General features: G+C 34.4%; 1 protein-coding gene across 12 annotated transcripts in view; it reads left to right on the forward strand.

Moving 5' to 3' along the window:
- Positions 1–16,056, forward strand: part of LOC121415035 (rho guanine nucleotide exchange factor 18-like) — a 172,085-nt gene that overhangs the window by 72,897 nt on the left and 83,132 nt on the right. For 11 of the 12 annotated variants that reach the window (XM_041608095.1, XM_041608097.1, XM_041608100.1 and 8 more), the window contains 2 exons: positions 13,157–13,589; positions 15,975–16,051. In XM_041608095.1, the coding sequence (XP_041464029.1) occupies positions 13,157–13,589; positions 15,975–16,051 (510 nt within the window). Of the gene's footprint in view, positions 1–2,661; positions 3,447–13,156; positions 13,590–15,974; positions 16,052–16,056 lie in introns of those variants that run through there. The other variant, XM_041608107.1, reaches the window with a different exon arrangement.

The raw sequence follows: 16,056 nt of genomic DNA on the forward strand, positions 1-16,056 counted from the left end.
AATGTACTTAAGAAAAATAAAAATAAAAATAGATGAACATCAGCCATTTGATCATCCTTGGCTCTTATCATGCATGAAAGGGTCTTGCTATTTTGAAATTTTCAGAGCAGTCAGTCTCATGTCAGCTTTTTAATGTCAACAAAAAAGTAAAATATATCTGTTTTTTTAATTGAGAAGAGGAGGTAGTGAAGTTTTGCACAGATGGGCATATATGCATACACCAGATATTCAATTAGATAAAATGATATATACTAGTATATAAACAGTATCTTATTATATATTATCATATTTTAAAGTTCTTTTATTATAGAGTATATCGTTTAGCGATAAGTAGTGTATGACTTCATTGTTTTGCTTTGTTATGATTACCTGGAGATGCTTCTAACAATAATTATATAGCGTCTGATTCTGTAGCAGTTCATCTGAAACAATGTTTCTAGGTGCTCTATAAATGATATATAATTATAATTGTCATCGGATTGTGGCTTGTGTGTAGACAATTCATGTACTTTTTTCTGTTCTCAGGGAATATCAAGAAAAAAGAAGCATTGTTATATGAAAAACATGTAATTTTGCTGCCTCCACCTTTTATATTGGAATACAGTTTGATAAAACTTTTTTTTTAAATGTATCATTTGTTTCATCAACTGGCATATAAGCCTAATGCTTAAAAAAGATTATTTCACAATAATGGCTTTGAACATTTACAGTTTGATTTCTTATAATTATCTTTAGCAAGGGAGTTGCTTTTACCCACTTATTGAAAGACCAGATTTTGAATCTTCTATTATCACAAACTGTTCTTATGAGTTAAATTCATGTATCACTGCGTTAAATGCAAATTTAAATGTTGTTCACTCGCAAACGTTTCAACAAAGTGACAGATTTAGTCTCTGCCTTTGTAAAACGTAGTAGATATGATGAGTATGTATCACTAAATATTGAAATATTTAATATTTCAAATGATAGCATACAAAAGAAAGGTCTACTGTGTATGATTTTTGCACCATGTATAACATCCACTCCCTCATGTGTGCTTTTCATTTGAAAATAAATGGAAATTAAGAATGTCATAATTTCTTTTTATTTTGATGTAATTTGTATGTTTTATGCTTGCTTAGTCATAGTCATATGTAATTACAAAGTGTCATTTTTTTGTTGGGATGAACGCGATGTTATGCTATTTATAAGGGCTGACTCAAGTGTTCATATGGTTTGGACATAGCCAATTAATACATTGTATATCATTGCATGGTTTGTGAAAATTTTAACAGGTCTGCTATATCTGCCCTAGCACAGGGACACTCATCAGAGAAAGTAGATGCATTCACATGGTATTCAGATTTTCATTTTCAGGTCAAAATGTGCCAATCTGATTAGGAGGAACAAATTAAACTAAGGTTAAGAACATGAACGGCACAGGATTGGTAATGACATATTTCCTGGGGAGTATTTCATGAAGCATCTATGCCTTGATTTTGACAGACAAATTCGCTCTCAGCCAATTGGATTTGAGGATTTCCATAGCTTATAACAGTTGTCAGTGAAAGGCTGTTCATGAAAACCTCACATTCGAGGATTGAGAAACCATTTAGAATTAATTGCACCATCAGCAAGTAGTTTATTTGTGTCATTATACTCGGGGAGTGTTCAATCAATTTCTTAGACTAGAATAACAAGAATCAAAAATTGAAATGCAAATTTTTGCTTCAAGGGAGTGTTCAACTGCAAAGCTTTCCTGCTTCTGCTTTGCAAACCTTTTACTTGAGTTAAATGGCTTGAATGTACAGCCTATAATGACTTGTGCAATGAAAGCCCTTAGTTTCCACCTCTTTTTAAGCCCACCCACCATACATCAGTGGGTTTGACCCAGGAAGTAAAGGTCACCTGTATACTACATATACATGTTATAATCATGTGTTATATGCTATACAAGAACTGTTTATTATTATTATGGTTGAGATATCTGCTGTGTTAAAATCCACAGTTCCACATAATTGAATATAATGATGATTTCAACTAGAACGAACAGTAAAAAAGTTGAACACAGCCAGAGAGCCTTCACCTCACTCACTATTCTTGCTTCAATTCTCATTATACAGTTTTAAAGTTTCCTTCAACACTTGACAAAAAAGGTGTGATGGTTTGTAATTTGTAAGTAATAAGGCTAGCAGTGTACAATCGTGAATGATGTTTGTGTGTACATGTTTGTATATTACAATGATCCACTTTGTATCAGGTATGTAAGTTGAAGAATAATTACCCCTTTCATTTTTTCCTGCGTTAACCTACCAGCATTCTTTTCAAGCAGGGGTGTATACCCTTCCCCCAGTTATCCTTCCTTGTAAAGAAAGGCTCATAGACAAAGGATTAAAGAAACTGTTAATCCGCTATCAATAGAAACACTTGGAAAGATCAAAAGATTTGTGTAGGATCCATTAGTGAAGAATAGGGGTAAGGCTGAACAGAGATCAATTAGCAGGAAGGGGCTTATTTACACAAACCAATATATGCTAAAATACACACAAGTCTGTGAAATGAGAACCAATCAGAAGTCAAGTTCATTGCCTTGGAAAAACCATCAAGATTAGCCCTGTTTATACTGGTACATGGGATAGTGTTTTTGGAATTGGTGAACATTGTTGCCTTTTGTCTCCAAAGGAAGGTGAACTTGGAATTTTGACAGTGAGAAGAAATGGGAGTCCTGGAAATGTGTTTCCTAGAAAATTGGACCAGGGTGATTGTGTTTGTTTTGTGACCCATGCATGTGAGCAATAGGAGGAACTCAGTTTAGGAAAGTGTTCTTTCAGCGCCGCCGCCGCTTGGTCTGGTGTGTGAATTACAAGGTGGATGTGAGGGGAGCGTCTCATGGAAATGAGTGCTTCCTGTCAACCCAATGCCTTTGGTTCTATGACTGGGAGGGGCTTCCCTGGAGTCAAATTGGAGTACAAAAGGAACCACATAGGGGCGGACCAATTACAATGGGGATGTTCTAATCTAAAACAGGAAATATCCTAAGACCTAGTTCAAATATACATCTTTTAGGGTCTGTTGTAGTTATGACATGCATGCTTTCTTCTCTAGCATCTGAAACACAGCTGGTAATCATTTGATCAACACGTTGTTGATTGATGATTATTAATCAGTCGCCATGGATATATGAAGAAACTTGGGATTTAGTTTGGATTTAAATCAAGCATCATCTTTTGGATTTATTTTGGAGTATTTAGGATTCCTCTAGCTCTAGAGACTACCTTCATTCACATTTGTATTCTTGCTAAACCATTAATGGGAGTGTGATCTCTGATATTGGAATTCTTTCAAAGTGGATAATACATTGATGGAGATTCCATATACCAAACATCATTCATATTTGTGTGCTCGCTTAGGCCTCAAGAAAGTGCAGGATAAAATGCCTCTATTTGTTACAACTCAGCGCCTGTTCAGTAAGTATTGGATGATAATTAGAACCTTTTTGAGGTTACAAATCTTTTGGAATCTCTTGGAATCTTTTGAGACCTATCAAGGAGGCTTGAGTACTCAGCCTTTTTCAAATGAACTTCTGCCATCCACTGGCAAAAAGAAGTAACTCTGATTATTTTTTAATTTAATTTTTACTTGTATAGGATATTTTATTTATGCTTTTCCTGATTCTAAATGAATTGGAGTCACATCACCCATAATTTCTGAAATACAGACGTTTCAAAAGCAAGTAACTACATAATTCCTCATAAAACAATGAGTTTTTTTCCCTTATTTACTAAGTAACTCATTCTGAGGAGCTGCTTCCTTTTCTCATACCCTTTTCATAAACCTATCCTCCAATTAGCCGCCTAAGAGTAATGGGGATAATTCAATAAAAATTGCGTTCATAAACTCCGAAAATAATCCGCACTATTTTTACGAGCGCCCGTCCTGAAAAAGGAGGATAATCGTCATGGCAACCGCACACGCCCCCTCTGATGCGGTTGTGTTGGAAAAGGGTGACCTTGTGACCGCACCATGGCAATTATCCGCATTATTTGGAAATGCGTTCATAAAGTCAAAATCTGGTCCCGATGCTGCTATTATGCGGATAATAGCAGCATCAAAATAATGCGGATAACTCTGGTCCTCCTCTGATTTTACGACCAAATTATGCTGCTATTAGCCGCATAATTGGGTTTATGAAAGGGGTATCAGTTGATAGCAGTATTGCATCATGTAATACATGTAGTGAGTTTTTAGTATTAGGAATGGCAATTAAGAAAAAAAAAACAGATCTCAATCAATGAATTCCACGTTTTTACAAACAATTTAGGAGAAAAACCCCTGTTTGTATGGGGAAATGAAGTTCCAATTATAATAGAAAAGACCCAAGGAAATCTGTACAACATATAAAGCAATATTGATGATATACCCTAAAATGTTAATTCATTATTCATCATAGATTGATGATCGGTTTATAGCAGGTTGTAAACCGACTAGACCAAATTTCTTCTCTTGCTTTAAATCAGAGCGAAACCATGGAGTAGGGCAAGTTCATATATTGAAAGGAATCCTCATTTAAAGATGTATTCATTTGCTAACTATTACATGTAGCTGAAGTCAATTATTATTTGTCAAAAAAGGGTTTTTAAGATGGCCTTCCCCTTGTTTTTACTGTGTTGTAAATATTCCTTTTTTTAAATTTATGTCAGAGACAAATTTCATATCAAAATATTCATCAAATGAACATTTGTTTATACAGTGTGTCCCAGAAATAAGGAAATGGAATTCAGTGGAATGTTTTGCCATCATAATCATAAATTTGCTTCATGAAATTTACATCAATAGGCGGTGCTGCACCATCCCGAGTTTGCCCAATCTCAAGATTTTAGCCCGATCGGCCCTCTTCGCGATAAATCTCGAGATTCAAGAAACCCCGTCTCCACCATCGCAAGAAGAGCAATTCCTGCTCGAGCGAGGCATCGATGCATTGCAGTGTATAAATAATCCCAAATGCGTCTGCACCTACGAATTAGCGCGATAATTCTTCAAATAGCGCGCTATTTTGCAAATAATCCCAAGTTGACTTGGGATTGCAATCTCGAGATTAATCCTACGAAATAGCGCGATAATTGCGTCTGCATTGCAAATAATCTCGAGATTGTTCAAATCGGGATAATTTGCCAGATCAGAAATAGCGCGCTAATTTGAAAACTCGGGATGGTGCAGACGGCCTTAATGAAAAGATACACTTCCCCTCTTTCATTTGAAGCCAATCTCAATGTTCATAATGCATGCATGACTAAGTTAGAACATTTGAAAATGGTGCTGGCAAATTTCCATTTGCACAAGCAAATTACGAATTTGAGTGAGTTTTTCTGACTTTTATTGCTATGTATTCAGAAAACAAAGTTCATAACTTTAATATTCATTTTTCATCTTTCATATGATACCTCATGCATGAAATATGATTGACACATTGTCAAGAAAATGTTGCATGAAAACTTGAATTAAAAACAAGCATTCCAATGAAGCGGCAGACAGTGAGTCATGCGTGCATCATGAACATTGAGATGAGTCTCAAATGAAAGAAGAGAAGTATATTGTTTCATTCATGTACATTTTTTGAAGCAAATTTACAATCAGGATAGGAAAAATTGACACTGAATCACGGTTTCCTTTTTTTCTGTGACGCATTGTATATCAAAGATGAAATTATCATTATGGCTGTTTCTCCAATATGTTTCACTGTTTTTGTGTATAATGGGCAGGGATAAACTGAAATCATTTTATAAACTTTGATAATTTGTTTGAATACAAAGAATGTGGGTTAAACCGGGATATCTTTTGCGGCAATCGACGTGATTTGAGAAAGATTTCAGGAATACTCAAACCATACAGTGTCACACAACACAAAAGAAACCTGAGCATATGTTGGCTTCACAAGACGCCGTGATTTCCCTGTTCACCCTTTCAAAACGGAGCTAAATATGTGGTAATTTAAATGTCATCCTGGCTAGATATTAATAATAAGGTGGGGTAGAAATTACGTTGTAGGTTTGCCTAGTTTGTACCAGACCCTGGAGTGCCTGAGGGCATGGTGAGAAAGAAGATATGCTTCTTGGAGAATGGCAGACAGGCAGACACTAAACGGAACTGGGGAAAGAATTGAAGGGGGGGCATGCAAAAGTCACTCCAAATTTGTTTCTAAATTTCAGCTTGTTCTGTTTGACTGCTACCCTGGATACTCATTACGTCAGAGGTAAATTACTTGCTGAATCGACTGGTTATGAGGCCATTATTTGTTTGTTAATATTCATCTTGCCTGATGATAGCCCCCAAGATGTGTTTGATAATGACTTGATTGACCCCCCCCCTCCTACATTCCTGTATGTAGATGGATGATCAACAACAATGGATTATGTATATGAATATATCTGTAAGAAACTATACATATGATTTTGTTTCTTAAGAAGTGATAGTTCTTGTATTTTGCCCCCTTATCTTCTGATAATTGTTTCTTGGTTTTTAAAAAACTTGTATTATAAACCTCTATATATTTATTTATGTGAACTTGAAGTTAGATAAATTATATTACAGATAAACTGTTACATTTCAAAGTTGAAGTTTTTTTTAAGTAATTAATTAACTAATGAATTTGTTTATTCATTTATTTATGATTTTTTTAGGGGGGGGCTAAATATTGAGCAAGTAATTACAATTATTGACAGTGTTGGGATATTCTATAATTTCCTTCCAGTATTAATATAGATGCTATATTTTGGAAGCATCTCCATAATCAGTTATCTGAACATATTTTTAAAGGACAAGTCCACCCCAACAAAAACTTGCTTTGAATAAAAAGAGAAAAATTCAACAAGCATTACACTGAAAATTTCATCAAAATCGGTTGTAAAAAGTTATGACATTTTAAAGTTTTGCTTAATTTCACAAAACAGTTATATGCACATCTCAGTCGGTATGCAAATGAGGGAACTGATGACATCACTCACTCTTTTGTATTTTATTATATGAAATATTTTGATTTTCTCATAATTGTCATGTGAAATGAAGTTTCATTCCTCCCTGAACATGTGGAATTCCATTATTTTAACATTTTGTGCTTCAGGCAAGGAGGTTCTAATCATCAAATTTGTAAAAATTGAAATATTGTATAATTCAAACAATAAAAAACAAAAGAAATAGTGAGTGAGTGACATCATCGACTCTTTCATTTAGATGTAACTGGCTCGTTCATATAACTATTTTGTTAAAAATAAGCGAAACTTTGATATGTTGTAACTTTCTTATTTTACATCGGATTTTGATGAAATTTTCAGCATTGTGCTTGTCTGATTTTTCTCTATTGATTCAAATCAACATTTTTCTGAGGTGGACTTGACCTTTAACAAACCCGATACAAGCTTCAGAATATAAATTCCTGAATAATAAATAATAATATGCAATATTTATATAGTGCTTAATAAAATGTTTCAAAGCGCTGCATTTCTTCTTTCTCTTTGCTGTTTTTTAACAGAGAAAATTGTAGCATAAAATACTGATAATAGTGATGATGAAACAATTGTAATTATATGTTATACCTTCACAATGCACATCAGGTAAGAATGAGAACTGATAAAGGAAAGCTAGAAGTGTTATGGCAATATCAAAATTACTTAAATAGATATTTAAAAAATAGATAGATATATTTTCTATCCTGATTGAATTGCAAAGTTGTTGTAGTAATAGCCAAAGATGAGAATCATGGCTTAAAAAAACAAAAGAATTTTGGTCCTTTTCCTCATTAAACTAAGAAAGATCACATCAAATGTGCTCGGAAACGAAAAAAAAAATGGTGAAAAAGCCCCAAATGGAAAAAGAATTCCGAGACAGAACAAGTGACCCATTATGCTTATTCCACTGTGTAAATTGACATTTGCATGCTGTCCCAAGTACGTCACTATGTAGTTTGAGACTCAGAATTTTTTTTTTTAGCTTTTCCTCTTCTTTTGACATTTTCATCCTCTGTTATCATTTCTCTCCATGTCCATTCTCTCCTATGTTTTTGTGAATTTAGCTTGGAGGAGGGAAGGGGGGAAGTGATGTAAAGTCAGCAAGATAAGATCTCCATTTTATTTTGCGATTTTTCAGCTTCTTACAGCGATGCTTTATCCACCGCATGCTTTCATTTAAAACGATGTATGTGTCTGTCTATACATGAACTTCTTGAAGAGGATATCCCAAACTGTTTTCTGTGATATGTGATGTTATTTTTTGTATGTAAGAAGGGACATGGTTAAAAGAAATTATTTTGATTGGAAATTTTTGAAAATGCAGGAGTCAATACATGTCCATGTATGCGTATGTCTCAATATCAAGAATAACATGTATACATTTCCACATTGATAATTAGAATTGAACACTCAATAGGAACCAGTTGAAATCAAATGATGTATGAGTTTAATTTGAATAGTCTAATTAAGAGTAGTGTCACATTTGACTAGACAAATGAGTTACATTTGAATCATCAATGGTAGAAAGAGTCTTATTTAAAGTATGGAAAGACTCACATTTTAATTGCCAAATTACAAAGAGGCTTATTCCAAATAGTTTATTTATTTTATTTATTGATATGTTCATATTCCACAATCATCAAAGTACATTTCGTAATCATGTTTACAATGAAAAAAATGCATAAAATAAGCAGGATTGAAACGTAGCAATGAAATGAAAAAAAAGTGGAGGGGCCTACTAAAAAGCAGAGCTTGTAAAATGTAGACCCCCTATCAAAACACAAATAGAGTAAAATAATCAGCAAAATTCTATAAAATTATATAGATATAAACACTGTAACACAAATGTATTTACACTATATACAAAATTAAATATTGACTTCAAAAAAATAATCAATACTACCGTGGATAAGTATGAAGTTCACAAATATTTGATTGAATCAATAAGAATTCAGGAGAAATTTTTTGATGAGTAATTTAAATCATATAAGATTAGCTGTCACAAGTTCTAAAAACGTTTGTAGTACTTAATTATTCCAATTTAGTACAAGTTTATAATAATGTATGGACACCCTAAACTGTTCATGATGTAAAGGATACAAACAAAATGTTGGATAAATTTACACATCAAAATATATTTTGATCCGGTTCATGATCATGATAAAGCATGAGCTGAGTTTGTTAATATTTAATCTTTGCCTGTAGCTTTCTAATATCCAGTTACTAGATATGTTGAGTAAGTGCTCAAGAGGGCCATTTTTAAATCAAAATAAATCACCGAAAGAGGGCACAAGATGCCAAATTTTAATTCTAAGAGATGAAAGAGTATCCATTACTTTTGTAATATTGCATTGATAATGTAGATGATCTTGAGTTCAATTCACATATTTTCCCTTTACAGATGCCTTAGATAGGCTTTGAAATGAACATCACATTGTTTGTTGTTCTAATGTCAGGATAATTTTTCTTTTTAGCAAGGATTGATGTGTAGAGAGATCAAGTGGGAGAATGCCCTTTTTTTATCTCTTCACTTCAAGAAACATTAGCCTGTGGCTGTTTCTTCAACTAGAAAATTTCAGGCTTTTGGTTGAGACAAGGTTTTTGTATGGGTATGCATATGTATGGCGTTTTCTCTGGCGAGCAGCTCCAACAGCCCTGGGGATGGTGAGGCGTATGCTTCGCTGAAACACAACTTGTGCTTTTCGTTAAGGATGCACACCGACCATTTGCATTTACGTTTTCTTTAGGTCCGTTGGTTTCTTCTGTCACATTTTAATGTTGGCTTTTTATGCTGATCTGCGGTGGTCGGAAATTCAATTTGAGTTTTGTAGGTGCCGACGGTTCTATGCTTTGTTTCGTTGCCACAGCAATTGCCCCACCTGTTCAAGAATGAATGTAGGAAAGTCAGAATATGTCGATGACTGATTTAAAATCTTGTCTACACAAGTCGAATTAGAATGATAAACTTATTGATATTGTACAGTATAGCCATTGTCCCTATATTTATTTTTGGTTTGCAAAAGTTTCTTTTATTCAAAATCAGTCTTCCATATTTAGCATTTCATATGCAAAAAAAATACATATAAGTCTAGTCTTTTATTTTGAGGTTTCTATTAAAAAATGTTACAAACGTAGCTTTATTGGCTTTCTCGCTTCCTTTTGTTTTCCTTGTGACTTAAAGTCTCTGTTTCATATTTTCCTATTCCTTTTTCTCAGCTGATTTAGTTTTCTTCTTCTTTCACACAACTCATCTTTCCTATTTCTCATTCCCAACCTCCATGGCTTCACAAAGTCTAGGTAATCTTCTTGTCCTTTATAAGAGTCTTGTAACCTTTTCTCTGTTTAGCTTGTCCCAATCTGTTGCTTGACCAAGCTGTAATTCAATTCCGTTGAGCTCTACGTTCCATGGCATCAAGACATTCGTGACAATCTTGGTCCCAACGAGAATCAATCTCCACCGCCCATGTCTATTCTTGGCCGGCAGCTTCATAAATTTTGTCCCAGCTACAAAATTAATCTGATTCTTTTGAGATTGTACCTGTACCTGACTTCTGTAGTTGGAAATACAAAGAGAGAACACTATGAACAAATAGACATTTACACTGTGAGCCTTAAACCCATTGGCCCGTATTCTGAAGTCGGGCTTACTTTTAACTCAGGTTTTAAGTTGTAGTTTAACCATGGAAAGCCAGTTATTACCTTCATCTATAACAGTAGAGGTTCAATGTATCAGCTCATTTGACTTCTAAAACATTAACTGCCTGGGAAGGATAAGTATGACAGTCGTCTTCACCATTGAAGAATTAGTAAAGAGCACAGTAATCATGAGAAGCATTCACTGTAAACAAAATTTTGAAATGTTTGGCTTCCCATAATTTTAGCACAGAGTTAGACCATGGACTAAGTTACATGTAAACCTGACTTCAGAATACAGGCCATGCATTCAATCCATATTGTAAGCAATTTGTTATTCAAAATATCAAACTACATGTACACTGTAGTTGAATAACAATAACATTTACAATAATGTTGCTTACTGTAAGGCAAGATATTGAATATGTTTTTTTAGGTCAAAAGAAAATACATTGTAAGTAATGAGGAAAAAAAGCAAGTCCTCGCATGAATGCACAAAATAATTTTTCAATTCTTTTTTTTTCTATAAGGGTAGATCAATAGTTTAGTCATAAGGCCTCTCTAATTTTCCAGGAAATATTTGAGTTAATATTTCATTATCCAACTCTGTAAACATTTGTAACTATTTCTGTGAAATCAAAGGATTCATTTGTTGGTATTTCTGTGAAGTTTATCAGGACTTTCTCGAATGTGAACCAATGTCATCTTATGCAAGGACAGGGCTCTTGTGTGATTTAAAGGGGCATTTATTAACATTTTAGAGCAGATTATGGCAAGCCGCTGGGTAGTTTATCCCTTGATGAATAAAAGCCCAAGTTTCAATGGTACAATATATGGGGGCAGGAATGACTTGCTTGACAATATGATTTTGACATTGAATAATTCTTTTGATAATGTAGGTATTATTAATAAGGTAGACATAGTTAATGTGAAGAAGTTCAATATGACCCCCCCCCCCTCATGGACAAGCTGTATTCCATTGCCTATTGTATCAGTCAAATTCAGTCACAATTTTCCTGGTTTTGAGTCACAGTGGGACATCTCCTATGGAAATGTCTATTCTTGTCTTGGTCTTGTGTTTCAACTTAAATGTCATTAGCTCTAAAGAGAAAAAAGTTTCATGCCCACGCAGGCTATTTATAGCATTTTGTGTGGTGAGATCTGAACAAATAGCAGTCTCTTATTCTCCCTTTTTGTCCATGTTTTTGTTGAACCGTCTGTAAATTCCATTTTACCTCCTCTTCAATATAGATGATGAACACAATCTTATCATTTTCAAAGCACCTGTATCCTATATCATCTGAGATCCATTTGAAACAATGACTCTTTCAGTGCACTTTTGTACATTTGCAAAATAAGTTTTTCCCCATTTTTCTTTAGATTATGAACTGTTTTCTTTTCTTATAAAGTTATTGGAGTTTTGCCATTATGTTTAATACTATAATACTTTCTTTCACTATGCATGTATCTTGATGCCTCCAAGTTTTTTTTTTGGGGGGAGGAGGGCTAATATTGGCTTTTCCGTCTCCCTTTCCTTTCTTTTTCTCCCCCCTCTCCCTTTCTGACTCTTCCCCCCTCTCTTCATTCTTCTATCTCTATTTCTCTCCTATCTCTTCTTTATTATGTGCCATTGATGATTTATCAGGATATATTGTCCTGTCAAATCAAATAAAGTGATTTCTATCAATCATCTACTACTACGTTGCTTTTAACATTTTCATATCTGCATTAGATATTAACTCAGCAATTTCTGTTTCACCACAGCCATCCATGTAGCTTTACATGGATCAACTACATGATGATGAACCTCTTTTTTTCACAGATCTTTGGGTCATTCAAATATTTGTTTTTCTGTGTTTAGATATCATCTGCTATTCTGTTTTTTCATTATTGTTAATCAATTCCCTTTACTGTTTCAAGACAAATGATGTATTATCAGCAGCATTATTATTATCATTATTATTGTTATTGTTATTATTGCTATCATTATTATTATTAGTAGTAGTAGTACATGTACATGTAGTAGTAGAAGTATTGGTAGTAGTATAAGTACTATTGTGGTGGTAGTAGTAGTAGTAGTAGTAGTACTACTACTACTACTACTACTACTACTACTACGTTACTACTACTACGTTTACTACTACGTTTACTACTACTACTATTACTACTACTACTACTACTACTACGACTTCTACTACTATGGCTTCTACTACTACTACTACTACTACTACTACTACTACTGCTACTACTACTACTACAATTACTTCTACTACTGCTACTACTACCACTACTTCTACTTGTAGTAGTTGTAATAGTAATAATAGTAGTAGTAGATTAGTATTAGAAGTAGTGATAGTACTACATGTACTCCTTCTGCTACTACCTCTACTAGTCGTACTACAAATGATAATACTTTTATTTCTATAATTGTCTTTGTACAAATTCATTGGGAATCATGTGAAGCTATTAATAACATATATATATATATATATATATATATATATATATATATATCTATCTATTTGAACTCTCATTACTTACAGGGTGGAAACAAAAGATGCCTTCACATCCCGGTGCTGTAAACAACAGCGATGACGACGATGAAGATGATGACCTCGACGATCTTGGACGTGGCAGCAGTATCACCTCCCCACTCAGCCCCAAGACCCCACCCATTCAAATCCAAGTCAATGACATCAGCCTGGATACCGGTGGAGGGGGTGGGGAGGGTAACATGGGCGGGGCTGTCATCATACCTACCATACCAAGTCATCATGTGGTGATACCACTAGCTCCTATAGCTACCACTCCAGAGGATAGCTCCCCAGAGGACATGGATGGAGATGGGACTGGTAGCATCCTAGGTGATACAGTAGATAAAGAAAAGACAAGGAGGTATAGCTGGGGACCTGAACCAGATGACTCCCTTAGGGCGGAAGGAGACGATGGAGGATCTCTCTCTGCGGCTTCTAGGAGGTAATATAGGATGTCATTATTTAGTAATGGATACCTGACTTGGCACTTATTGGTGGTGGTTTACACCAATCTTTTTATTGTGCAAATGTAGGAACGTTGCAGTGAAAATGTGTTAAGCATTTGATCTTTTGTGTTAGTTTTTAAAATGCAACAATAATTGATTATATTCTTAGAACGCAGTTGAACCAAAAAACTATTATTCATTTGAAAAGTTAGCACATTCATGTGCCATCTGTTCCTATGATGTTATGAGGTTAAATACTTCATTCCCAAGAAATCCTCTTCCCCAGCTTTCCAATCTTTAGCCCTGATATAAAAAGGCTATGCCCAGAAGCAACCAGGACTTATTCCAGTCAGAAAAAAAGGCGTGTTAACATTACTTAATAATGCAATAAAACCATGTATGGGAGCCTAGCATACTGTCTTGTAAGGCAGTCGCTGAACATGGTAGGAAATACCGTCAATTTTTAGGTGCTACTTTTTTCACATTGGGGTGATTGCTGAATATTTTATGCCAATTCTTTCATTTCAATGGCTACTTTTTGTCTAACAACTAACTAAAAAATATTTTTCATTATCTTGCTATATGTAGGAAATTAATTTTCTACAGTTTCTTGAATATTTAGTTGTGGCAGATTTGGGGGAGTTTGGAAAAGATGGTCGCCTCACAACATTTAATTTTGGGAATTTTAGGGGCAATCTGAGCTGTCATGAGAATCTATTTTCTGCTCTGACTGAAAACGTACCCAGGGTACATGTAGGTCTTTATACAGAATATTGAACATGCTAAAAATGTGATATTATGAGAACCAAGCTGAAGCTGCCCTCATGAATCAGTAATCCGTAATGACTAACTAAGTGTCAAAGGCTAACATTTTATCATTATTTATAGAGGTATAAAAATGCCTGCATCTATTTTGACAAATATTGATTAAAATATCAAATTAGATTGAAGTGTTTTATTTATTGCATGGCTCCTAACTGCTCAGATCACATAATTTGTAATATCTTCTTTTAAACCTGCACTATGGCTGTTTATGATGAAAATTTTACAAAAACATTTACATCTCCAAGAGATTACTTATTGGAACTTGCATGAATGGAACTGCTGTATTCACAAGACAGGCCGATTTCCGATCTGAACTTTCCCATCATGCATTTCACTGGGAAATGGGGAATCATGGGGTAGCATGCATCATGTAGACATTAGGGAAGGGATGGGTTAATTGGAGGAAATCAGTCCAATCGCTTGATTTGATCCATAAACAAGCGCGTGATCAAAATCAATAGATTGGAAATGTCAAGAGATTGTGTATTGAAAGGTCCGATGCATGGAAGGAATGGACATCTCTTAACCTCCTTTATTTCTTCTCTTCTTTGTGTCATCTTGTCTAAAACAGTCTTACCTATTTGTTCTTAAACGCTGCTGTCTGTCTGTGTCAGTTTCTGTGTTTCTTATTCCCTGTTTTTCTTGACAGTCTTACACAGTAAAAATGCTGTTTAAAATGTTTATATAACACTTAAATACTGTGTAAACTTCATATTATTTGTTTAAACAGTTCAAATAAGCGATTCGAATTTCAAACAAGCGTGCTTAATGTATGGGAAAATTGATATTAAATAGAAAACAATTAGTGTAAAGTTTTATATAGTAAACAGTGTATTTGAAAAAATATGCAGCATTTTCACTGTGTGAGCCTTGTTCAGACTATATGAAACTTCAGCAACATTCCTGCATACATTGCCAATGATATAGCATCCAAATAGATGCAGAGGCAAGCAACTTTTATGTTGCAAAATGACAACATAATGCACACCAATAAAACTTTTTTTACACACATTCAACAAGATTCTGTGAATAAATATTATTTATAAAGTGAAAATGAAATCATTAAGAAACAGTAAGTCTTGATTCCATAATTATGATTAAATCATTGCGATATATTTAGTCTGTCTGAGCACCATGGAATAGCATGATTCTTGTGACGTGTCTTACCTTATTTAAAATGCTTGTTTCTTATCCATATTCCTTTTCTTTTCTCCCTTTTCTCTCCTATCTTTTCCTTCCCTTTCTCTCTCAACCTGCTTTCCTCCTTCCATGTTTCTAATTTTCCCTCTCACCATTATTCCTTTTTCCCCCTCCCTTTTTCTCTCCCTACTTCCCTTGTCTGTTTTCTCCCTTCTCTCTCTCTTTCTTTTTCTCTGTTTTCTCCCCTTTCCTTCCTTCCTTTCTCCTTCCCCTCCTTTACCTTTTCATTCATTTCTTAGAATCTGTTTGATAAAGTTAGACACACTGAATATCAGTATTTATTCACAAGCTGATTGTATATGGAAAGTTTGATGATTAAAAGCAACAAGCAAATTGTTGATTTCATTATCTTCCAGTAAAAGCATGCTGAACTTGGATGCCACTGGTAAAGAGAGCTTTGCTGGGAAGAATGATAACAGACGATCTAACCAAGGTAAT

This window comes from Lytechinus variegatus, chromosome 5 (genome assembly GCF_018143015.1).
Source record: "Lytechinus variegatus isolate NC3 chromosome 5, Lvar_3.0, whole genome shotgun sequence".
NCBI lineage: Eukaryota > Metazoa > Echinodermata > Echinoidea > Temnopleuroida > Toxopneustidae > Lytechinus > Lytechinus variegatus.